We start from the raw sequence: 26994 nt of genomic DNA on the forward strand, positions 1-26994 counted from the left end.
GGTACTGTTCATTTAAGCACCCAGAAATACATTATCCTTGTGCACAGAATGGTTTCCAGGCATTGGGAGCCTTTGTGAATGCTGCATATCAAGTCAGAAGGAAAAAGAGATGAAATTAAAATCTACTCACCATTTGCTTTAGCAGGACCCTGATGCTGGCAGGAGTCTGTCCAATTGCCTCCCCAGCCCTCTGCAGTGAATGGTTTGAGTTGCTAATGTTCAAAGCACCTTGAAGTTAAGACATGGGATTTGTGGTAGAAATGCCTTCAGGGTTTATATCAGGACCCCTCATTAAATAAATTACAGAATCACAGAATGCTTTGGGTTTGAAGAGGCCTTAAAGATCATTTGGTTCCTGCCCCTCTGCAATGGGCAGGGACACCTTCCACTAGACCAGGTTGCTCAAGCCCATCCAACCTGGCCTTGAGCACTGCCAGGGATGGGGCACCCACAGCTTCTCTGGGCAGCCTGCTCCAGTGCTTCACCACCCTCACAGTACATCATTTACATTCTTTTCTGAAGCCAGACCTCTTGCTTTTTGTAAGGCAGAATGTCCTGCATTTAGCACAGATGCCACATAGAGGACTGTATAAATTTGCTGCTGTGGGTCTTGTGTTACTACCACCAACACTATGAAATCTCAGCACTAACATTTGACAATACTAACACTTATTACTATGTGCAGTACAAACAGGTAAGCTAGGATTAGTAAAGGCTGCACTATTTATCAGGTATTATTGCTATTTATTAGTTGTACCCAATATGACAGTCTAAATAAAATTAAAACATGAAATTTAATCTGATACAATTTGTGTTGCTTCCCCTACCATTTTCTCACACTACTTTCTGTTCTTTGCAGCCAGGCACCTCATAAACAGAACACAGAACCCTTTCTCAAAAATGGAATTCTGGGCTGTTTTGCCATGTTATTGAATCTTGATATAACTTCTTTTTATCTTATGTATAATGATGGTAAGCTCCACTACATGACTTGTCAGTTGATTTGAAGGATATGTTATTTGTATTAATCAGTATTTCCCTAAAGTTTCCTTACTTAGTCCTTCTCTAAATTATGCCTTGTTTAGTTCTGCTGTGACCAGACATCTTGCATACATTGCAAAGCATTATTTTGGATTGATTGTACACATCAAATATCACTCTGTGGGAAAATGATCCCTCTTTGATCTCTTTATATGGAAAGAGAGTTTTCTCTCTTTCCAAATAACCTTCTTGATTCTGTGTGTTGCTTTGTTGCATGTCATTCGGCTGTGACTAGCAAAGGAACTTCTTCCTGCTGAAATTTCAGATTGATGAGTAAATTCCTAATCCTTTCCCATCTGTCACTGAAAAATAATATAGTCTTTTAACAAAATTGATACTGAGCATGAATCTATGTATCTGCTAACATCTTGAGCTGGTTTTATTTTTTTTATAATATGTGTTAATGGAATCACATTAAATAACCTAATTTATGCATCTCAATGTTAAAATATGCCCAAGCTAGTTGTGGCTGCTGCTGGCTCTTGTTCACATATTCAGCTCCAGCTAAGGTTCAGAGGAAAGAGCAGCAAAAGACTGTTCACGTGGTAACATGGATCTAGTTGCTGCTGTTTCAAGAAGTGTCATCAAGTGTCAGCATAAGTCAGAGGAAGACAGCTGGCAATGCAGCCCAGGCCTCCTGCCACTCAGTCAGCACAGCAACCCTTGGCTCATATTTTTTCTGCAGGGTTGTTCCCACAGTTAGATGTAATCCTGAGTGTCCTCTGCTTCTGGCCTGCTTCTGCCATGGAAATGATTGTCCAGAGGATGGGATACAGCCAGGAACAAAGCAGCCCTTTTCTCTGGTGATGGGGAGAGATGGTGCTGGCCACCACAGGCTGCTGGTCAGGTTGTACAGTCCAAAAATGTCTTCTGTGCTTCATCACCCCCCAGACCCCTGGACATGGTGTGGTTTGGGGTGAGAGGTGGTGGTGTGTAGGGTGGGAGGTGGTGGCAGATGAAGCAGATAAAGTGTGAGAGAGAAGTCAGCCTCCACAGCTCCTGGAGCATCCCTGGGGTGCAGGATGAGGTGTGGGGCTCCCGAGCACTCAGGTGTTGTCTTACCTGGACTTTGCCTCATGGGAAGATTAGAACTGCCTGCAGGAGCAAGGAGGAAGGAAGGATCACTATGTTTGGTGTAATGCTCCTGTTCTCCTCCCATCAGGCTTCCCATAGGCTGGAGATCATCTCTTCAGCTGTCCTCTCCCCTAGACTCTGGTCAAGAAAGCTGTGTCAAAAGGCAGCCAGATGGCTGGTGTTGGGATACATGGGGCAGTGCAGGAGCTGGGCACATGTTTCAGCTTCCCGTGGAACAGTGCACAACCCTTAGGTCCCCATCAGCTCATAGGGTTTAGATTTCCTACTGAATTATTTGCTTTTATTATGTATCTTGATATTATTAAAAAAAATAGAGAAGGTTAATATCTCATAAGCATCTCTCAGAATTGCCATGTATTTCTTATATATATCACACACTGGAATATCTCTGACTACTCAGCATGTATTTATTTGCCTTGTAAGTCCCTTATGGCTCTTAGCAGTTACTTCTGGTTTCTGCCAGCTGCTTGCATCACCAGTGTTGCTGAAACTAATTCAGATGACGTACATGTTAGTAAATAAGGAATATGCCACTATTTTTATTACCTTTTCCTGTTGTCTGCTTTATTACACAAGTGGCACGGGTTCTCTTTGTTGTGTAATGCAAGCTTTTGCAGGCGTAGTAAAACGAACTTTCCTGGCACTATTTTTAGAGGTGATCATGGAGATTTGGATTAGAATAGATTAAGTAAGGATTTCTGCAGAGATGATACATATACCTTTCCTTAAAGACATGTGGCCTGACTGATTGAAGAGGTGCTTATGGAATAAGTGAAGCTGAACACATCCCAGAAATTGGAGCAGAAAAATGATGGGTCATCATCTGTGTGTCCATGGACTGGACTGTGTTTTTATATAGTGGAGCACGGTCCGTACTGGGAAATGGATCTGTAAATGCTCACAACTCTGCAAAGCAAAGGTGGGAATTTTGTGCCTGTGGTATTGAGGCCCTGGCAGGGGCAGCACCATTTGAGCTCGATTTTGGATGCAGGATTAGGCTTTGGGCTACTCTGTTCCTCTGCAGAGCAGGCAGAGAGTTTTGCGCGCTGATGCTCCATCCGTGCTTGGACACCCTTTTGTACTTCTCTGATCACTTTCCCTGGCAAAATTAATCTCTCCCTCCTTTCCCCCTCCAGGCATGTGGAGTTGTCATCAAGCAACCGTTGGACAAAACTTATTTAAATTTCCAGTTCTTTTTTTTGTCTCTTTCGCAATACAAATGTGCATGTGGCTAAGCCGTGCAGTCCTTTCTTTAAAAGGTCAACCTAAATTATTTTCTGCAGATAATATTAGGGCTTATGTGCTTGATGGGTTTCTGTAGCACATAAACACCACTTCTTGAGGGACTGATGACCTGAATAATTACCTCATCTCTGTTGCTGTTGAAATAATCAACCTAAACCAAATATAAAACAAGCTCAAGCCACTTCTGAAAGTTTCTCAGATTGCCATTTTTATACTGGAAGGTTTTGTGCATGATACAAAATTTAGTATGTAGCAGATCATGGTGCTCAGTGCTACATTTTGCTTTTTAAATACAACATAAATGTAAAATCTCTGTTAGAGTGAAGTTTCACACAGTTGCAGAGCTTTTAGTGGAGATCAGAGTTATCAGGATTACCCTGAAATTATTTTGGGAGATTTGCTTTGAAATACCTGACCTGATTTTAATTTTTTTTCTTCTTTGTACAAGAATTATGGTTATATATATATATACACATATATATATATATAAAATTCTGTTATCTTATGAGTTTTGTATAAGACAAAGTATTAAACACATGAATTATTATTTTTATGTATCAACAGGAAAATGCTTCAAGACAACTTTTTTATTCCCTTATTCTTTTTTATTCTTTAATTTCTACTACTTTAAATATTTTTAATAACATGTTTTTAACTTAGACTTAATTTTCATTGTTGTCCTTGCATGTGATTATGGATTACAATGAATCATTATCTCATTTAATTCAATTACATGTGGTTTTAATCGCTGCTAGTAAACCAGCCTTGCAGAATTGTCATTAGTACTTACAGATGCATGCAAAGCAAACTGGACAGTTGTTTATCACAATGCTTGTGGAGAGAAATGGGTAATACCAATTTAGCCTTTTGCCAGACTCATTTTGTCTGGGGTAATTGGCAAAAAACTACAATGAGCTGTTTTCATTCTCAGCATCTTGGTGGAAAATAAGTTGCCTGAAGAGAACTTTTAAAAAGCTAAATTAATTGCATGCTGTATGTGATTTGCTTGTTATTCAGCTTGAGTTCAATATTGATCCTTGAGTATTTCTTGTGATCCCTATTATCTGTAATGATCTAGCGTGCAAATAGCCCTACATCAGTATTTTTGTCATAATATCTGATTTATAAAATTGTCTCTTGAGGTATCCATGATCTCGCTTAATCAGACATGTTATTATGTCATTAGCCAACACAGCTGAGCAAAACAGAGTTTATTTTCATAGTGGCAGCACTGTTCCAGTCTTGCATGAAATCAAAGGCACATGGAGAATTATAATTTTAAACAGAATCAGAATATTCACTGCTTGAGGCAGGTGTTGCAACATCTGAGTAACTTCAGGTAGTCCCATGCCTGTTATGTTAATTTATGTACTGTAAGAAGAAAATAAGAAAAGTAGTTATACTTTATTTAGAATGTATGGAAAACAAGTATTTTGTTTGGGACTGTTTTGTCATATATTCTAAACATTTTTAATTTTTCTGACACTTCAAAACAAAGGGGGATCTTTGAAAAATGTGCTGGTTACACAAAAGTCATGTATATCATATACCACAGAAAAAATGTGGGAGAGCTCTGTGTAATGTCAAATATTCCCCAAAGAAAAGACAGAGCCCTCAACACCTGGAAGTATTGTGGCTTCTACTTGGAAAAAACCCATTCCTGAGCTGCTTTCCACCTCCCCTTCTGTGGAAAAACGACAGTAAATGTTAATGCAGTTGGCGTGATGGATGGCTCACGTTTTCTTGTGTGTCACACAGGGCCTGTGCGTGGTGTTTGAAAAATGAAATAGGATCAGTTGCAAACCTTGTTTCATATTTTAAGTCTCTTATGCACAGAGGATCTGTCTCATTGGTCTGGGAGAATGATGGGCAGCAACCCTGGCCATTGACTGGGATAGAGCAAGGCAGATAACAGAGTATCCCTGAAAAGCAAGGATGCTGTGCTTGCACCTTGTGACATGTGTACAGTTACACTAATAATTGATGCTTATTACTATATATGAATGGAAATTGTTTGAGTTTTGTTATTATTTAAAATAAGTGGTGTTTGAGGACGTGCAGAAGGGAGAGGGGAAAGGATGCTGTTGAAGGAGAAAAGTCCTTTTAGGCAGAGAATATTCTTTGAAGAATTATCAATCTTTCTTTCTCCTAAAGCCTTCACAAGTAGTGAGTACTTCTGAGAATTGATCTTGCTGACAAAAATAATGGTAAGATTCAATTTTAAAAATACTTTTTTTTCCATGTACACTGACCACTTCATAATTGCACTGTGGCCTTTCATATAAGGAGCAGAATAATGGATGCTTTTGGTAGAATATTAATGTCATCTCTCTTCTCAGGGTAACCAGATTGTTCAGGTTCAGTATTTTCTAACTAAAACTCATTTATTTTAGATTTTGAAAAGACATTAAGTTCACAGCTGTATTTTCCTGCACACTGCTGTGATAAAGGCTACTGCTTTATTGATCTCTTCAAAAGGCAATTTGCTGGAGGCGATTTTGTATCACTTATTAATTGAGACTGTTGAAGGAGCTTTTAATATATGGAAGTATTTATTATTTATTGGTATATGAATTTAAAGATTCTAGTATTATTAGTATTATTTATTGGTATATGAATTTAAAGATTCTAGACTAAGTCACTTTGATAGTGACTGATTTCTCATGCTGGCTGATGTGTTTGTACTAGCTTTCAGCAAGCAGAATATAAACAGGGCCAGAAATGGATGCAAAGGAAAAAAAATAGGAAAAAGAAAAGCAACCTGAAAACACAAATTATCACTGTATCATTGCATGAGGATTTGGAAAATAACCATCAAATCCAGAAGTCTATTGCAACTTTCATGGTAAAGCTGCAGCCTCCTGCACCCCGTTTCAGCATCCGCCGCTAGGGTTGGACGGGTTATGCAAAGGAAAGCAGTCCCTCAGCAAGCAGTCTGTCTCACCCACCTCCCATAGAACTGCAAAAGGGGTGAAAAAAACCACATCAGCTTTATAGAAGGGATTTGTTTTTATTTTTTCATGCCATGGCTTGTTTTGCTTCTCACCCAGGGACTGCTGGGTGTGCGCTCCCCCGTATACTGGGTTCTCGCACTCTTATCAGGCCCACTTCAGATTTGTAAAACTGTTCTTCAAGGATGATTTTCTCTGCTACTGCATCATGTAATCCCTCAGAAAGCTCCTGCTCTCTCTTGCCTTTCTTTATCCTTAAGCAAGCAGTCTTTGATCGCATCTTTGGAAAATAAACTTCAGAAAATGTTGACACCTAAGTAATCCTTCTGGTGTTTAAACACAGAATGGTGAGTGAGTTTGATTGATTTGAAGATAATTTGTGTCTTATATCTGCTGAAATCAGAATGCCAGTGTTAGATGTATTAGTTCCTATCTGTCCACTAAAAGTAGGACAAAATCCCTCCATACTGTAATGGAAAAACCTCTTGCAAAAAACCCTTCCAAAAAACCCCCCAAAAACCAAAAAACCCACTAATGTTTGTTATCTTTTTTTTTTATTGCACTTTAACAATATTTTAACTTCATACTTTTACAAAGAGAACAAAAAACCAAACTTATTTTAAGCATTTGGTAACTATTTTTAGAACAAAAAAATGTTCTGTGAAAATATGCTGTGAAAATATCCTCCAGATATTGGGTGAAACAGGTTGGTTTTTTTTTTTTTTTTTTTTTTTTTTATTAGAGGTAGAGATAGCTACTTTTAGTTATTCTTACGACCTTTTTGAAACTATCTTCAAAAATGCCATTTTTTCCAGTGAATAATAGAATCTCTTTTCTTATTGTCAAAAGCTTTTGGTCTCCAAACAATTGTAAACTTAATTTTCTGCTATCATAAGTAACGGACGTTTTACTGAATGACTGCGTGGTGTTTTAAATCTTCACAGCTTTTGGAGTTGTAAAGACCTATATCCTGACCATCAGGTGAAAAATTAAATTATTAAAGAATGGAAAGAATGCTCAAACCCTTAGAAAATGGACATTGACACATTTTTCTTAAAGCTAAAGACTGTTACATTACAGTAAAATTTGGATTAATCTGTACAATCTCACCAGAAAAGTACATATGTTCAGTAAAAAAAAAGCTGAAAATTTTGGCAGAATCCTCTGTACAATTGCAATAGAAGGCTTTGAAGTATTACATGTACTTCACAAGGAAATGAAGATGCCCTTTATAAAGCAATGGTAGGTGTCGCTTCATGCTGAGGGCAAGAGTGAATTGAGAACAAAAGAAAGCAGAGTAATTACTTTATTTGAGAGATGTAATTGAGAAATAACCTACATAGCCTGTGAACAGCCTGAAGAGTAGCTATCACTCCTGTATCTCAGTGAAGGTGTTTGCCACCTCAGCCAAGAGAGCTGTCCAGAACAACAGTGAAACAGGACACTGAATAAGTACCTAACTATTAAGATGACAATAAATAAGAGGCCACAGTTTTCATCTGCTGAACATCTCTGTCTTAGTAATGTCTATGGGGAAAAGAAATAAAGAGAATGGGTAGACAAGAGAAAAACGATGGAGGAGTCGGGGTGGGCCAGTCTGTTTGCATAACCAGGTTCTCCCTGCAAGTCTTTGGTGTGAGTGCATTCCGGGCAGGCAGGGCAAGCAGGCAGTTTGAGATTTGTGTCTCTGCCCCCATCTTTTGGGCAGTCAGTCAGTCAGTCAGTCAGGTGCTCACGCTGAGCTCAGGCTCGCTGAGTGACGCGCTGGCAGCGGCGAGGGAGCGCAGGGAGCGCTGATGCATCTGCACCTGCCATCCCCTACACACATCAGCCCCAGGCTGAGCCAGGGCTGCCCAAGCAATCCTGAAGACTGGAGATAATGGCTTTAATCCTGGTGGTCAAGAGAGCAGCCAGGATTAAGCACTGTGGTTCTATTTAATTAATGACACGTGTATTTTGCAGTATTTTAGGGAAGCTGTCAGTTTGCTGCTGTGGAGTGAAACACTATCTGGGTACCAAGCGTAGTTACAGGGTTTACCTCCTGGCTTGGCTTCCTCCTGGAAATTTTACAGCCTCCAGCTGTCATAAAACACATTAAACAGGACCTCTAAAAGCAATTTAATTTTATTTATTATTATAAAAAAGGAGGCATAGTTCTAATGGGAAATTTGAATTATTTAACGATAGCAACAGGCAGTATGAACACAACTCCTGCCCACCACTTTCCTTTCATGGAACAAATAGCTGTTTTTCAGAGAATTAATATTCAGAGCAAGTCCAGTTCATCTTACCTGCTGCGTTCATTTTATTATATAATAAAATCAGATTTATTCTCATTTGGGTATAGAGTATATAGCCATATAAGCATAAGCCATTTATAAACAGTTACTTTGCATGTAGTATAATGTAATACCTACTCTCTTAGGTACTTATGAGGAGTATCAAACATTACTAGCCAAAGGGCAGAGATAAAAGGAAGTGTATGGATCTGAACATTGTGCCTGGAGGTGATCACTAATTGTGCTGGTACCTTTTCAGTTCTTCAGTCTGGAAGGAAAAAAAAAATTAAACAGCTGTCTAGTAAGCTTCTTCAGTGAATTTTTCTCAGTCTGGCAAACCTAAGTCTCTCTTTATATTTTACTTACAGAATGGTCTTATCGTTGCCTGTTACCAAGGTTATGTGGATATTGTAATGGCCTTAGCACAATGCCCTCACCTTGATGTGAACTGGCAGGACAACGAGGGGAACACGGCTCTAATTACAGCTGCTCAGGCAGGTAAGGCTCTCTGTATCACCTCTTACATGCAGGGTCGTGGGAGGAGTGTGTGTTTAGGCCACTTAATTTTAGGAGTTTTTTCAAATCCCTGAAAGAAATTATTCTGTGTAAAATAATTCTGGCTAAGCCCACTCCCAAATAGGGTTGTCATGATTTTCTTTGAACTAATTAATCTACAATAGTATTTATCCAGCAGATTAAGGGAGCAAAAGTTATATGTTTTTAGTAGACACCATTAATTATTTTAGCTTCAAATAAAGAAAACCTCATCCCAAGTGTGCACTATTATAGTGCTTTGTTCCTTTAAGGTGGTTTTCCAAAGTTTGCTCTGGTGAGCAACAATTGAGCACTGGACATGTAACGTGCTGCATTAGTGCTTTCCTCCCATATTTGCTGCACCTGCCTCAGAGGGTCTGTAGGAATTGATGACTGTAGGAAAACATATCATCATTAAGAAATACATTATCTGCTAAGACATCCGTCATCCACTCCACAGCTGAAAAGCAAAAAACCTCAGCAGGATTTAGGATTTGCCAATGATCCTTTTGTAACAGCTGATATCAACATCAACCATGTTAATCCTGATGCAGGCTGGAGTTTAGCACAAGGTTTTGCTTTTATCCCATCCAGCATGGTAAGGTACAGTGAATGAGTCTTATAGATCACTTAGATGTAAGAGAAGCTCCCAGGAGAGTTCCTTGCTTCCAGTGTTGAGTTAGAAGACAATAATTTGATTATTTCTGTTCAAACTGAAGGGCTGTGCTTCAATCTTTAAGGGAAGGTTTAGTTTCCTCTAACTAGTGTCAACAAAGTGCTAAAGCATGTAAATCAGGAAAAATTTTTCCAAGGAAGGAAGTCATCACTTTGTAGTCTAAAACCCAGGGGCTTTCTGGCTCTGCATCTCTGGTTTCCTTTGCATGTTTTAAGGCACTCTGAAAAGGCAGTCACTTTCCAAGGCAATGCGCAGCCGGCCTTTATCATGTCTGCTGACTGGTGAGGAGTCTGGGATGTTTGTGGGAGCTTGTGGGACATACTTCTCACTCCTAGACACTGAAGGGAACAGATTGCCATCAGGGAGCATCAATGGGCATTACAAGCCACATCTAAAGAGCAGTTCGGTTTCCATGTCAATTTAGTAATAGTGCCACTGGACATTTCCAGGTAGTACCTAACCTTGCTTTGTATTGTACCAAAAAGTGAACTCTGCGAAAGTTCCTGCAAGATGGGTCTTGAATACTGGAAGAAAGAGCTGTGACCACATTCATAGCAAAGTCATGAGTACAGTAGCTTTCCAAAGAAGGTGGAGAAGTCCCCAAAACACTAATCTACTTTTATTTATCTGTCCTAATATAAATTTGAACTGAAAACGGTTTAACACTGCCTCCTTCTTGACCTTTATAACTCATGATAATGAGCTCAGAATTAATCCAGTGGGCTGACATTGACTTGACACTCTCTGCCAGTGCTTGCTATTGATCCCAAAAGCAACTGGAAATTACTGTAGTCAACAGAAATTTATACAAACCCCCAACAACTTGGATGTTTTCCCCTGCCTGTGCTAATCCTGAGCTACAGGGTTTACACCAGTTATTTAATTAATTATCACAAGATACTGCTGCAGTGTTAATAGAGATTACTGTGAGGCTAACATTGCAACCAGAGGAGTTACAGTGCAATAGATGCTGCTTAATTACTGGTGGATGTTAAGTAGTAACACTGAGCAGTCCTTTATAAAGACCTGAAAGCAAAGCTTATGCAAGTTTGCCTTCAGTGGAGAATTTATTTGCTGGGGGAGGGCTTAACTTTAGGCTGTGAAAGTAATCACACTTTTGCAAAATAAGTTTTTCTGAAATCACTGTTGTTTATACCAGAACTATGGGGTTTGCTGTGGAAAGTCTCATAGCAAATCCACATTATTTCATGTATCTGTGAGATGGCATCTGAAGGTTTCAGAAAGTGCTGCCATTTTTGTTATGATCCACTGCCAGGTGGGCCATCGTGTATGGCCAGACCTCAAAGGGGAGCTGGATGGGAAAAATCATGTGGTCTTGAGGAGTTGTTCCTTGTGTATAGATACCAAAACAGATGACAGGGAGGTCTCTTCACTTGTGCTGAGGAGTTTAAAATCCACATTTGCCTATGCCATTTCATGACTGCCCAGACATGATGATCAAATATGAGCATCAGCTTGAAAAAAATAGGATTAAATTAAAGAGCAACTAGAGTCTCAGAAGATGAGTGAATTCAGTTTCTCATATTGCTTTTGAGATCATTTGAGATTCTCATCCTCCAACAAAAGTATCTAAGGCTGAAGTTTTCTGCATGGGCTGACCAGAGAAAGACAGGTTGGAAGGATCAGTGAAAAGCAGTTCTGTCTTAACAAGCTTATTAATATAGAAAAATAACCACAAAGTGCTCTGCTTTGTGTGTAAATGTCACATTTGAAAATTGGTCTGTTTGCCTGCTTTCTCTATGTTTCCTATTTCTTATATCCCTTTTCAGAGAGAGCTTGCCTTCCAGAACTGTAAATGCATTGCAGTCTGCAGCAGGTGATGCCCAGAAATGGGTGGCAATGCTATTGAAGCAGAAGCAAAATCATTAAACATCATTACAAGGACAATGCAGAAAAAAAAAAGGGAGAGTGGTTGAAATAACAAGTGGAAAAGGAAAAGAAAGAAAATGACAATTTTTTTTTTCTCAGTTCTGCTGCTGATGGGGACATAGCTACATCAGTGTATAGTAATTGGCATGCACTGGTGCTCAGAGGGAGTTGTGTTTTCTTACAAAGTATACATGTTTTATGTTACAGCCACCAGTTTGAGAGCCTTGCTGGGAACACAAAATTGGAAGTTATCCCAGTTTCTGTTTATTAAGAAAGACATGAGAACATAAACACCTAAAGCACCCAGAGGATAAAGCCTTCTGGGTGTCTTTGGTTCCATCCATCTGTGAGGAAGCATTCACTGCCCGCAGGCCAAACACAAGAATTTTGCAGGTACAGTTCAGGAGTGAGATGTTATTTGACAAAGGGTCTTCCTTACTATGCAGCTTATCCTTCTGCCTGCATTACACAGATTATTAGGTAATATTGTCATCATTACAGGCCTTTCCTTTGTGGCAGCAATTAAGTGAATTAAGCTATTACAGACATCTGTGCTGATCTCTAAATATGGCTCGCGGGGAGAAGAAGCGAGCCCTTGGCATGCCAGTTCTGGTAGGAAGTAGATCTGGCTTGCAAACAGCAAAAGCCTGCTTTGAATTCAGTATCACCAAACGGGCTGAGCCCAGGCTCGTTTATTTTAGAGCTGCACAGGGCTTTCACAGCAGACTTTACATCACAGGAGGCTCACCCAGTTTATAAATTAGGTACAGGCTGCTCGTTTACACAGACACAGGAGAACCAAAGCAAACTTCATGGCATTAAATCAAAAGTGTACGACAGGGTTTGAACTAAAACTTGGCAGCTCTGAGTTTTGCTTTGAATTTGATATCTGTTTGAACTGGAAATCTGAAGCAAAACCTCAGAGGACAGAAGATCCTCCAGATTAAAACTGGTTTTCAGGAATCCCTGAGACACAAAACTTCTGTGAATCACAAGCTTCTTAATTTTCTTTCATATTTTACTACTGGTTTGTTTTTTTGCGGGTTTTTTGTGTCTAATTTGATGACACTTCTAGTCCCCTGGAGAGTTTTAGTTAAGAAAGGTCTTTCAGGATTAATTCTTAGGATCACCCCAGATTTGCAAAACATCTCTTACTGTAATTATACTTTTGGCAAAAGGAAGAACATCGTCAGTGATGTAATAACTGCTGAAAAATCTTCCATTTTATTATTACTACTTCTTCAGCTTGTCTCTAGTCTTTGTGATCAAAAAGCAGAATTTTGTTCCAAAACCTTCATGAAGACACATGTTGCATATCACTGAATCAGAGCATGTCCTGCAAAACAATTTGGGCACAAAAATTCTCCCAGAAGCAACTGACTCCTTTCTAGGATTTGACTTTATGCCATAGAATCAGCAAAACTGAATTCTCTGTATTGAGTAAGCAGGACCAAGTCACTTGATCCTGCCCTGAACACAGTTCACTTTTGCTTTGTTCAGCTTGTTGTGGTTTGATGAAACTTTATATTTCATTCTCATCAGACTGCTCAAGGTACAGGGAGCTTTTTATTTGGTTTTCTCTGGCTCTGGAGTTGCTCATCTGATCTGCATTATCTCTACATCTGCTCAGGTTTCATGAGAGTCTCCAGTTAGGCAGAAAGGTAACAGAGTAAAAAAAATTTAGGAGAGAAAGAGTAACACCTGCAACACAAATTAATTGTTAAAGACTTTCTTAACTTGCTTTTCAAAATGAATGAAGGACTGTGTTGGTACAAAGTGGCTGCTGATGAAATCTACAGCAGATGTGATGCTACAGACTTTTAAAATTGTCCTGTATGAATTCTAATCTGCTTCAGTAACATTTCTAGATGAATTTGAATGGCATGCATCACAGAATAGTCATCTGGTCTGCAGAGCAAAATGAGAGAATATTTTTACAGCTCTTGCTAATTAAATTGTGATTGTTGCAGCTGCCTGACAGACGGCATTATTTTATAGAGCATCAAAGCATCATAAAATGATTGACAAGTGAAGGGAAAACTGTTTTGAATGAGTCATAATGGCCCTAGCTATTCATCTGATAGTCCAGTTATAAAGATTTGATGTCTTAATTGCTCTTCCAACCATTTAGCCAGAGATGTGTTCAGCTCCTCCATATAGCCTTGTAGACACCAGTTATCCTGGCACATGAGGCACATGAGTGGCAACAACAGTTGCTTTCAGAATCAGAACTTAAATAATTTATTTTACTACCAAAACTGAACATCAATCCCATTTCCCAACTGCAGGAGAGTAGACAAGTGGCTTTACACTGTCAGATGGAAAAATAAAAATATGGGATGCTACACAAAATACTCCTTTCTCTTGTATCAGGCCTGGCATAGTTTGAAAGCATTGTTGGCTGGAACAACTATGTGCAGTCATCACTTTTTAATGAAGCAGCATGATTCTAAGGCTCAAATTTACCAGGGGAGGGAAAAAGCTGAACCTTTGCAATAAGTTGCCCCTGGTGATGGGGCATCAGGTGTAGGATTCCCTCTGCAGTGCTACTCACTGGGTCAAGAAACTGGGACCCCTTGCAAACTCAGAGTGACCATTTCTGATCTTCAATTATTCCCTTACCTTAAACTGACTTTTCAGAAAGGAGAGCAATTTGAGAGAAGGTGGGAACTAAGATTTTCCACCTCCTATCCCAATATTCTGGTCAAAGTCAGGACCACTTAACCCTAAGGCTGATGACAGCGTTGAGTGGAAGAGGACACAAAGAAAAGATATCTTATTAATTATCTGCATTTTCCAGTTATCAGACCTGCAGGAGTAAATTTTTGGTTTATCCTTGAGAGAGCACCTGCATTGTATGACATTTTCTCTGGTTTTTTTTTCTTTAAAGGGCACATAACCATTACAAACTATTTGTTGAACTATTTTCCTGGGCTTGATATTGAGAAGAGAAATGCGTTTGGATTCACAGCCCTGATGAAATCTGCAATGCAAGGCCGAACAGAATGTGTGAAAGCCTTGATGATGGCAGGTATGCAAAGTGCTTTTCTTCCTCTTTGTCACCATCTAACAACTACCAAGAAGAAAATTGGCTCTTGGGATGTTTGCTCTGAGGACTGTGGTACAGCCTTCCCTGGAAATGGGTGCAGCTTTTAAATAAGCCGTAGGCAAGACAGTGAAGGCATGTGCTGCAGGAATTTGCTTGTACAACCTCGCCCAGGAGCTCTCCTAGAGCTGTGAAGGTGAGGTTTATTGTCTCAAGGAGAGTCTGGGGAGCAGGATCACCAAAATTTGTAGAACAGGAGTTAATGAAATCCATGACACAGGGGGAAGACATGCTGGTCGCTGGCTGCCATCTCTGTGTGTGGCAGACACTGCAAGGGTGGGACCACAGTCAGACCTCCATTTCTGCCTTGAACTGTGCTGGGGACTAGAAAACTTGGGGGGCTCCAGCCCCTGTCAGGAGTGATGGGTGTAGGGGCCACATCCCACCAGGGAATACTGGTGGGAAATCTGGTCACTTACTTTTTTGTTAATGTCTCTACAGCTCTGAGTTTGGTCTCCAGGTTTATGAGCAACAGGGCACCACCAGGTCTGTGTCTGCTGCAAGGAGGGAGCTGTGGCACAGGGAGTGAGCAGGTCCCTCTCTGCCCACCTGTCTCTCTTTGCATCTGAGAACAGGAATTATGTTTCTTGCTCTTGGCTCTTGTCTGCTGTTGAATTTCTGGCTGTGTTGCATTGCAAGGTGAAGGAGTCCTGGAGAGGAGAATCAGAAGGCCCCTTGAGGGGCACCAGCCTCTACAAGAGCAGTCCTAACATACAGCATTTTTCAGCCACAATATTGTATGGGTTTTTTATATGAAATAAGTGTTATATAAACTGTTAGATAACAATTAAATAACTAGCTTATACCAGTATATATTCTTGTTTTTCAGATGCAAATATGAAAACACAAATTAAATATTGTGGGAATAATAACAAATGGCATGTGAATATTGTTACTGTCCAGATCAAGAGTCTTACAGGTCCATCTCATTGGGAGAGATCTTGAACAAGGAGTTCATTTCAGTGATTTTGCTGTCACAAGAATCTAACCCTTCATAATCAGAGTATTTTAAGTCGCACAATTTTATCAAGCATAGTGATATTACTATCCTTCATTCCGTGATATTACTATCCTTCATTCCATAATATCCAGTTTCTAGACATTGATATGACACAGAAAACATGATGTGGTAACTGGTGTGTTATATTCTGCTAGGTTCTGTAGCCTCTTACTCTGGAACAAAGGCTTAGGAACTGGATCATTCATTTTAAATTTTTATGACAGAAAATTATGAAACTACTGCCAGAGCTCAAATACCACTAGAAACAGATGCACTGTCTGGACTCACACATACATCATGCAGATGCTAGTTCAGAATTTTCCAGTGAGTGTTATAAATCATCACTTAAAATGAAACTTCAATCCTATGATTTTCTGACTTGTCAAATTTGCCTTATGGTGTCATGACCTATTATTATCACTAGAGATCTGAGGGAAGCTTGTTCTTTCTGGTTGGGTCACTAGAAGCTGTTTCACAGCCTTTCATCTATGTAAATAACCCAGTACTTGTTATTCTGATTCTTATACTATATTATTATTATTAAAGTTCACTTCTGTGGTTGCTGCCTCTGACATCTGAATAGTCATTTCTTGTTTCCATGATTCATATTAAAAAACCTGAATATTGGGGAGAACAAACCTTTAGACAGCCAGAAAATGGCTTTTTTTAGCCTCCATCTTGAGTTTGCCTACAGAAAGCTTTATCAGCCTGTTTTAGCATCAGAGATAGAGAGGATACCAAAGGTCATCCACCAACTAAAGATCTAGCAAGTTAATGTACTTTTGATTTTCTAAATTGCAGTTTTGGTGAGTACTTGCAGTTCCTCACTTTTTCAGCTCAAATTAGGGGCCACAAAGGAAGTGTAGTAAATTGCCTGCTCCCATTTTAATATCTGAGTATTTTTTAGCACTGCACAGTCTGGTGAAATGGAGGGAGGGAAGGAGGGAAATTCTCATTCAGAATGGATTTAGAAGTAGTTTGGGATTTAAGGGACACTGACAATTAAGTACTAGTGAGCTGCAGAAGGTAAAAGAAGTTATTAAAAGATTTGGTGAAAAAATCAGTTTCACAAATAAAGCAGCAAAATTTGATACTAAAATGTAAAAATGCATGGCAGCATAGAGGGGAAACACCCATAATCAGCTGTGAGTCTCCTTGCACAGCTACAATGCAGTTATGTGTGTTTAGAAAAGAGTTACAGCCAGGAGGTTTTTAAACCTGGTATCCATTCAGTGGCTTGGGTAAGACCTCTGCTGATGGCAATGCAGGAGGTCAGCAAAGCAAAATAACTCACCTTCCTAGCTGCCTTAGCATGGATTGAGCACAGTCAGATGGGGAAAGAGGTGACAGCAATGTGTGACAGATGGTCGGAGCTGGATTGCCAAAGCGACTGCTCTTTCTGAAATTTGAGTTCGTGGAGGGGGGCCAAGGTCAATCACTACAAGATTAAGGCACTCTGCGACACTTGGCCATAGCGTTGCTCTTTCAGAGGAGCCTTTGGAACTTGTGCATGTGCTGTTTGTGAGCGCACAGCGGGTGAAGGGGGCCGCTCTCCCACCGGTGGTTTGTCACAGGCTGCTGCGCTGCCAGCACCGCGCCGCTGCCAGCGCTCATCAGGGGAGCCAGCCACAAATGCTGGTTGCTGTTCACGTGTCAGGCCCTGCTGTAATCTCCAGTCTAAACTCAGTGCTGCTTTAGTAATGCTGTCAGAGTGGCCCTGCATCTGGAGACTGGGCTTTAAACACCACCCAAAAACCAGCTGGCAACAGACAACTGAGCCTCCTCAGCCCCGTCTTTAAAATCAAGATGCCAGTTCTACATCTGAAAAGAACTTGAAGTCTTAATAAAATAGGATATTTATATCCTAAAGGAACATGTGTGTTCAAATTAATTGTGCTGAAAATGATCTTCAGGCAAACTTCTAGGAAAAGCAAGACAAGTGTCAAGTGCAGCATTCCTGAAATAAAAGTTGCAGGCCATAGTTACACTGAAATGACAATTAGTTCTATAAGACTGCTATCACATTTGCAAAGGGACATGACCACTCATGTATATTCCAGATAAGGCATTCTGCTGAATGACAGGTTTGTTCAGGAATGTCTCCTGATTTGTGCAGAAAATCAATAAAACTGTGGTGAATTATGCCTTAGAAGAGATTTTGTGATACAAGGTACAAAGTCAGCATTGATTTCTGTTGGTAGGTTGGGATTTCAGTACTCTGTAGTATTGTTTTCTGAGACAGAATTTCCAAAACACCTGGGGACCCATCTGTCAGAAAGAATGGGCTTCTCCTCAGAGGAAGGTAAGCCAAGGGTGACAGCACCAGCCTCATCAACAGTGGTGCTCCTTTAAGGAACGTGGCAGGGCTGGTGTCAATAAACCTGGATCAGGCAGCACTGCAGTGATTGCCAGGCAAATCCACGATGACAAAGTAAAGACAAGGTAGGTCTGAGGCAAAACAAGAAATTATGTCTGTGGGTCAGGGTCCAGGCCAGCAGGGCACAGGCATAGCCCAGACAAGGATCAGAGCTGAGTGCAGGCCCCAGGCAAAGGTGGGGAGCCCCCAGTGAGCACTTTCTCACACTGTTCTTTTTGAACTACTCTGCTCCAAATTCTCACAGCTGCACCATATCAGAGCTGAAATTACTTTTTCTTGAAGATAATGGTAAACAGCTGTTCAGACCTCTTGCTTGTTTACAAGCTGAGAATTAAATTTTTTATTTGAAGACAATTCCTTTAGCTGCTGTTATTCCTGTATTAATTCCTTGTCTGTTATATGTACATCAAGGAAACAACTTCCACATAATTTGCCATAGTCACAGTGAGCTCTTTTCGGAAGGAGTTCAGATTCAGGCAAGTGTTAAGAAGAGACTAGAGCAAGAGGCTAGCGTGAGATGAGGGAAATCCAAAGATAGGAAGTTTGTGTAGGGAGGCTCAAAAAGAGGTTAGTGAAGCAGGAGGTATGTGATGGTATGTCTTTTCCCCTCCCCTCACTGATTTATCTGTAATTTCTGCAGTCATAAATTTTATCAAACCATTCTGCCTCTGAGATCTTGCAATCCTTTCTTCAAATCCATAGCTTGTGAACTCTTTGATTTGATTCCTTCCTTCTCTTTGGCTCCTTTCTGCCTTCCAGTCTGGGTCCCATGCTTGACTCCCTGCAGTGCCCTGGTGCTCTCTCTGAGTGTCCTTTCTGCAAATTTCATTTAAATTACACTTTAACTGTTATCAGCAATTTTGCTTAGGGTGTCTCCTTCCACATCCATTCTTGATCTATGTCTCCAGCATCTTCTCTTTAGGGATATTCTCAGAGACTTAGGAACTAACTAAATAAAGCTGAGGTTTTTATCACTTTTCCCATGCTCTCTTTTTGCCTTTATCTTCCTCTAATCACAAAACGTCCTTTGTGGGAAAGGTTATACTGAACCCACCACAAACTGGATTGTGGTTGCTTTTCCTTATATCAAGTACTCCTTATTCCAGTTTGAAATGCTGTCTCCAAGACAATCCACCTGGAAAAAAATTATTATTATTCTCTGTACCAGTATTCTGGTAACAGTCTCATTACCAGTATTCTCTGGTCCTTTCCTCAGATTTCTGGACATCTCCTTCTTGCAAAGCAATGGGATAGACTGTCACTTTTGTGACAAGATCTGTGTAGGTCAGTTTTGTGTTGGCTGTTTGAAAATAGTCCTTCATCTGGTAAAGAAGCCCTTCAATAAATCAAATGTTCTTTGTATCCCAGCTTTAAACTCTTTCAAGAAACCCGGAAACTGTCTGCAGGGCCAGAGATATGAGTAAACCATGACTAAATGTTGCAGAGCTCAGTATGTTGAAGGCAGCTGGGCAAAGTGCCTGTGCCTGTCCCAGGGAACAGATCTGCTGAGCAGTCTGCAGACTGGAGCGTGCAAAGCTCCCTCTGAGATCAGTCAAAGTTCAAAGACAGAATATAAACCAAAGGATTTTCAGTTTAAGAACCTGTCTGCCTGACACCAGAGAGTATTCCCTCATTCTCTCATTGATTTCATTCTTCACCTTCACACTCATGTACTGTAAAGCATCAAGATGTGTGTGCCCAGGTGGTGTGCCCAGGATCACTTGGATGCAAAGCACAGGATATGGTGCCAGTTGTCAAGTCCTTGACACGTCTCTGAGATTCTTTTTAATTGGTGCCATCGAGCCAATTTTTTGACAGGTCTTTTGTATCCTTTAGCATTCACCAGCTGTAATCTGCTGGCTGTTTGCAACAGTGTCCTGCTAACTTCAGCTTCCAGAACCACTTGCTGCTGTTCATTGTTCTGCAGCAATTCTTCCACAGGTGCACTTTGAATTTAGCTTCCTGTGTCCTTTACAGAGCTCTTTTCTGTCAGCAGGACTGGGCACATGCCACCCTCCTTGACAAATGCCCACAGCCTCACCTCAGGATCATGGGAGGACTTCCCTGAAATTTTCTGGTTGCCAAGAAATGTGGGTATGATACTAAGGAGTACCATAGGGCAGACTAGGATTCCTGCTTCTCGTGATATTCTTGTATCCTCTTTACAAGCACCCAAGTGCCCCGGGGGAGAAGAGTGTAACTCCACTTGAAAACAAAAGAATGAAGAACAAGGGCAAAAGCTAATGTGTGGGGTCTTATAGGAAGATGGACAGATCAAAAGAAATGCAAAGATGGAAAAGGATGCAGAAATATGTGAGAAAGAAAGAATGGTGATGGGGACAGACGTCAGAATTGGAGAGATAAAAATCATAAATTGGGAATGGGAAGAGGATAGGCCACTTGAATTAATTTCCTTCCAGGACAAAACACTTCAGATGTCTAAGCCTCTGCTGTGTAGCCTGTATCCCAGCTGCCTCTTATGGCCAGTCCACTTAGCAATAACAGAATGTTTTGGCTAACAATTCATTTCCTTAGGGCTGGTAATCTCAGGTGGATGAGAACAGCTGTTCTGGGTTCAGAGTGAAGGTCCATCTCTCCCATTATCCACTCTTTGACATTTATGGATACTTTCCTTATATTTGATCACCCTTGTTACCATCTTCTCAACATTTCCTAATTCTACAGGGTCCTTTCAGACATAAGAGAGCATGAATTGCACATTTTTTACTTTCTTTTTCCCCCCATTTTTAATGGAGATACTTTAAAAGAAATTAATTATATTTTATTTGCTATTTTTACCCCTAGTGAGCAGTGAGTGGATATTTTCATGGAATTTGTGATCATTAGCCTAAGACCTTTCTTTCAAGTGGAAGTGACCAGTAAGAAGTCCACCATTCCATATGGAGAAGGATTCCTTTGTTGAGAATTGTTTCTTTCCATATCTGTAACTCTTTTCTTGTGAGCTCAGGTGAATGGATATTAAAATGGCAGTCAAGATTAAATGCAGGTGAAATTCATTATTTCATTATTTGTAATTTTATGAGAATTTCATATATGCAGTCTTAATGCCTTTTACCTTGTAAGGAGTTCATAAAGTCAGGAACCAGATCTATCCGTATTGCATGTTCATTTTGACACAAATATTATTGTGTATTTTATGTGACATTTTCGTGTAGGGATCTGCCTGACTCACCTCTGATAACAGAAATGTGGGTGTTCTAATTAATTAATGCTAATTGTTTTTCTTTTGAGGTGCAAATGTTCATGCAACTGACCCAAGCCGGGGACTGACTTCGTGGGAATGGGCTTGTTTCACAGGAAGATCAGAGTCTGCCTTCGTCATGCAGAAGCTGATGGACAGGCCATGCCCAGAACAGTTTTCTGATCAATATAAACCAGAATGGCCAAAAATGAAGGAACTTCTTGCCAAGGCTGCAGAGCCAAAAAGCTGTTTGCAGAAGATTTCTGAGTGCGTAAGAGCCGCTGTCTCGTTCCGGTCTTTCTATGGCCCGGAAGAGGATGGGGTGCTTGACCACATGGTGAAGGTGACAACAAGCCTGGGAAGTCCCTTCATCGCCCTGGGGTGCCGGACTGTGTGCCCAGGCAGCCCACCTTGTGTGGGGAAACGCAGACTGGCCGTGCAGGAGATCCTTAGGAAGCAGAGAGCAGAGGAGATCCGATCTCAAGACAAAGATCACGTTAGCAGCTACGAGAAGCTCTTCCAGAACTCCAAAGTCACCGTGGTCGCCAAGAAGAAGGAGCGAAGAGCCAGCCTGCAGCCCATCAGCATGGCTATGTCCCAGGTGACCACGGTAGCCACGAGGAAAGCAAGCCTGCTGCCGCTCCACCTGCTTCGACGGAGCAGCGTCCGACCGGGATTTGTCATCCCCAAGGTCCGTGTCAGCAAGGCTCCTCCGCCCACCTTCCAGCCAGAAAAGGCCAGGAGGAGGAGCAGTGCCAAGGAGGACCCCTACCTGCAGATTCCCAAATGGAGATACAAGGAGCTGAAAGAGGAGCGGAGGAAGGCAGAGGAGCTGGAGAAGAATAGAGCAGCAGAGGCTCAAAAGCCCAGGCAGGTGTCTCCTGCCCAGAGCAGAACCTGATTTAAGGGTAGCTGCTGAGGAGGTTCTTGAGCTGCTAGTCTTGTTATCCCAGCAAGGTAACAGACTGAATGCCTTCGTGCATGCCCACTGCTCATGGAGCTGGAATACTGAGTCATGGCAGGAGCAGGAAAGGAGCATAAATACAGCAAGGGCTATACCACAGCAAGGCTGATGGTGGAGCAGGAAGCTATTTTGAGCTGGAAAACTTACTTAGGTTTACTGATCTGCTGTTGACAGGACGTTCTAAGTGGTGCAGTCCTCTTGTGGATTCCTGTTTTTCCAGCTCCTGGTGAATGACTGTGAAACAGCTTGAAAAACTTTTTGAAAGGATTGTGTTTTGTGTTTGTTCATTTTGTAATGGACAAAATTAAGGAGTTGTGCTTTTGACACTAGACATTCCTCCCTCTTCTTCCTTAGGTAGACATATTGCAAAGGTTTATAGTAATAATTAAAAGTTTTAAATTTACCACAGTGTTGGTTGGCAGTGAAAATACAGGTCTACAATTGTTTTGGATATACTAAGCACTTTATTTTTATTGCAGTAAACAGATTTTAAGTACAGGTCTATACAGTCTGTATGGATGCAGTTCTTAGTGCTATTGTTTGCTCTGTTGAACCTAAAAAGGGCTTAATATGAATATCTGTGCAGTTGAGGTATTCACATCTTCTGCAAGTATAAATCAGGTGCAGGGAGTGATTTGAAGAAATATAGAAGATGAGAAAATTTCTTTCTTTGAAGAAATATAGAAGATGAGACAATTTTTCATTGCCACCATCACCTAAGATATGCCTCCTCCAATAGATTTCCCTTTATCCATTATCTGTTGTCTCCTTTTTAGTCTCAGGGAATATTTTGTCATTGCTTTTAACTGTGAAATAAGGGAGATGGTGAAGCACAGTGGATATTTTTTAGGTTGATATTTAAGTTTCTTTTTAAAAAACTCACCAGTTTTATTGTCAGCCTTTCCAGAATATAGCCAGGACAAGAATATTATGCAGCTTTCAGAGGTTCAAGCAACTTTCCCAGGTGTCAAGTGCAGCCACAAGCTGTGAATACCCAGTCAGAGGTGCAGTACCAGGCAGCTCAGGCACTGATGCGGCCAGATGTCCCTGTAAGCTTGGGTACCACACCTCTGCGTGCCCCAGGAGGGCAGTACCTCACCCCCTGTCTCCACACCAGGAGAAAACTTGCCCTAGCATGGAAGCGCATCTCCAAGTGGCAGTTGCCACCGGTTGCTGCAAGTTTTTGTGCTCCTTTAAGGATCCATGAAGGATTCCTCTGGTTGTACCAGCCGTCAGGCTGAACAGCAAGCCAAGCCCTGGCAGATGGGCTGGAAGGGCTGTAAACCTGCTGCTTGCTGAGGAAAGACCACACTCATAGAAGTAGAGGTCCCATGCAAACAGCACAGAGCACATGCTCAGGTTTTGCTCAGGCTTTGCACACATTTGAACTGAAACGTGCTGCAATGTGTCCTTCTGAAGGTGTTGTTGTGCTGGAGCCCAGGCAGACCCCAGCAGCTGCTGCTGCTGTCACCAGTTTGTCCCCTCAATTAAAGAGAGGAAAAACTTTTCCACCCTTTAGTGCCCCAGCACAAAGGCTGGCCACAGTCTCACTGAATTTGTAATGAAACTGTGCATGCCATGGGAGAAATAAATTCAGGTGATTGAAAACTGGAGCCCAGATCAGCACTGCCATTTCCTGTCTGCGGGGTCTGACAAGGGTTAGGACAGATGTGGGAGACAAAGACTTTTCCACACAGCCTGTTCTTTGTACTTCTGTGCTGGCCAGACTGCAGTGCCAGATGGCCTCCTGGGTCAGAGCTGGAGGAATATGCACCTGCCAATACACCTGCCCAGTCCTGGGAATGTGAATAGCAGTTTAATCTGCAAGTGCATCAGGGCTCTGCAATTCATAGGCACCAATTTTGTAATGGCTTTGGGGTGACCAGAATACAAGCTGAACTAATTTATTTGGAAAGCAGGCAGACAATCTTCTGGCTGGCTGTGGCAAAGGTATCAGGATAGATTTCAAATTGGTACACTGGATTGAATGGTTTGACTGTTAATTTTTGTTTACTGCCAACCCAGGGTTTTGAAGATTTAGCACTCAGATTTGGTTCTGAAAAGCAACCTGTGCTACAGCTGAGCACTTGAATTTGCACTTTCAGTACCACCTGCAAGAGACCGACAATTGACAGGTGCACTCAGGGATTAATGAACAGTATGTTAGAATTAGGGGCTGGAAATTAAGCCTATTTTCTAATCCTTTGTACTTTACTGTGTTTATGTGCATAAATGTGATATTTCCATTAAAAGAGGCACAAGATGTTAAACTTATTTGGCGCTCTCATTCTTCAGAGGGGCTTGGGGATACTGCCTTTCACTTTCCAGTGGATATAAAAGCCCATTCACTTTCACCAAAAGACTCACCAGCATCACCGAAAAGCTGTTTGGTTTCCCTGGAGTTATTGTGGGTTAACTTCCACTCATTTTGAATTTTTCCCTAGGAGTTAAGGAAAACTATTGCTTTTGTTTCCCATCGGGTTTTCACTGGTTGTCTTGCTGGAGAGAGAAGTCATTGCTGTGCTGGCCTGTGTCCATGCTGCTCTGCTGCAAGCAGGTGGTCTCCCAGTATACTTGCTGAGAGTGGGACTCCACTTGGGGAGTCTGTGTAAAGCTTTGCACTTGCTAGTTTTGGCAGTGCAGGCCACAGGTTTCTGTGTCCTCATTGCCTTCCTCCCCTGGTGCCTCTCTGCTCTCCTGCTATCTTTCCCTCTTCATCATTGTCCTCTCCCTAAAGGCTGCACCCCTCACTTGCTGTTTATCTTACCTGTCTGAAGGTTGCAGTGGGCAAAACTACCACAAAACTCTTCCTGAAACCTGTGGCAAAGGGACCACAGTAGTGGAGGAGGAGGAGGAGGAGGAGGAGGAGGAGGAGGCACACCTGGACTGCTTTTAGCCACCTGTCCCCTCGAGCCTTCTGCCAAGGAGGATTTGAGTTCTGTTGGATTTCAGCACAAATAGCGTGGCTTGATCTGTGTTTTGTTGTGGATTTCTTTTCCCCCAAGAGATCCATAACTATGAAATGCCAGGCAGTATTGGCTGCACTTCAGGTTGCTCCTGGTCACTTAAGCAGCACAGTTTACCTCCTAAAAAAGAGCAAGCAAACCCTTGGCAGCACTTCTGGCAGCTGGAGCCCCTGAGGGAAGGCAGAGGTGCTGCTGCAGAAAGATGCTCCTTGGAGGGAAAAGGGACATTAATTCTTAGGGCAGAGGGAGGTTTTCTACCTGCCTTCAGTGCCAGGCTGTAGGGGGCACATTAGTGGGAAGAATGTCCTGGAGTGCTGTAACTGGAATGGGGGCTGTGTCTGCCATCACAGCCATTCCTTGTCTCGGTGCCCTGGGATCGTCTCACCATGGGGCTCCCAGGAAGCTCCCAGCCCCATGGCCAACCTGGTTCTGCAGTGACTGTACTAACAGGGATTTAATGACAGTGACAGTGGAAGGTGGAAGTCCAACTGCTTCCCAACATTTTCTGAAATTGTTCTTTCATCTCTGGTAAGGAAGATCTTCAGCATGGGGTTCCCGGTAGCCTTGCTCCTGGAAGGCACCATCTTCCCCATCACCCAATAGCAGCCACTGCACTGGGCATCATCCAAGTAAGGAAAAAAACCAAAAGGTATTCATAGATACCTCCAAAGCTATCAAAGGCTGTCAAAGAATTAGAAAAGAAGCCTGGAAAATGAGAAGGGCCAACTAATCTTATTCTGGAGAGCAGGAATTTTCTTCTGTTTGGCAAATTCCTATGTACAGCTAAGTATAGCATTTATGGAAAAGCTTTGTGTACTCTGGACCCTTTTTGCTTTGGCTGTGGAGCTGCTGATCACTGGGAAGTATAAATGATATCAGCCAAATCCATGCTGAGACTGAGATGTGCTTCATAATGCTAAATATGGATAACCCAGGTGGGGCAAACTGGATGCTCCAAATCAGCTCCCCATCTATATAAACACCTATATAATTAAGTAATTTTAATTACACATGGTATTACACTTAACCATACCTATAAAACTACCTGCAGATAACAGGCACGCATAAACACCATTCCTATATAAAGTAATAATGAGATACATATATAAAATATATAGATACATACATAATTTAAATTTTTAACATATATTATTAACACATATACATATAAAAAGCCTCTTACCTCCTAGTGATATTCTGCAGCACTTATATATGTTAATGATGACAATCTCTCAAAAAGCCAGTATTAAATAATTGTTCTGTAAGAGGAACAAATAATTTGGGGTATATTATGGAGGCTACAAAGGGAAAACAGACCAGCTGCCTTTTCACTGAACACTATGGAGCACTTGCATGAGAAGAGGCAGGGGATTATGTGAAAATTGTACTTCATTGGATCATTAAAGTTCTTTTGCACATTAATTTTGCCTAGTCAGGTTGAAATTTGCCACTTCTCTTGGCACATTTGAATTTACAATGGTTTTGGATGCTTTTATATCTATAAAACTGTGCACAGGTTTGTGGATAATTAGTGGGCCAAATGCTCCTGTTTCAGTTGTCTCTCAGGGAAACAGAAGAGGTTGGGAGATGGATTCAGGTGCTTCATTTTCCCCTTCCTGTTGTAGCAGCTTCCCACACAAATGCCAGTTTGTTCTTTGCCCAAGCCCT

The 26994-nt window shown here is 41.3% G+C and overlaps 1 protein-coding gene across 1 annotated transcript in view; it reads left to right on the top strand.

Moving 5' to 3' along the window:
* The window catches only part of ANKRD33B (ankyrin repeat domain 33B), a 45139-nt gene extending 20505 nt beyond the window's left edge, over positions 1-24634 (top strand). Inside the window, exons 2-4 of the mRNA XM_054284863.1 lie at positions 8980-9109; positions 14602-14742; positions 21447-24634. Of these exons, the coding sequence (XP_054140838.1) occupies positions 8980-9109; positions 14602-14742; positions 21447-22297 (1122 nt within the window). The 3' untranslated portion in view covers positions 22298-24634. The remainder of the gene's footprint in view (positions 1-8979; positions 9110-14601; positions 14743-21446) is intronic.
* The last annotated feature ends 2360 nt before the right edge of the window (positions 24635-26994 follow it).

The sequence above is a fragment of the Melozone crissalis genome, unplaced genomic scaffold (assembly GCF_028551555.1).
Source record: "Melozone crissalis strain CALT ecotype California unplaced genomic scaffold, PUWL_Pcris_2 ptg000042l_1, whole genome shotgun sequence".
In the NCBI taxonomy this organism is placed as follows: Eukaryota; Metazoa; Chordata; class Aves; order Passeriformes; family Passerellidae; genus Melozone; species Melozone crissalis.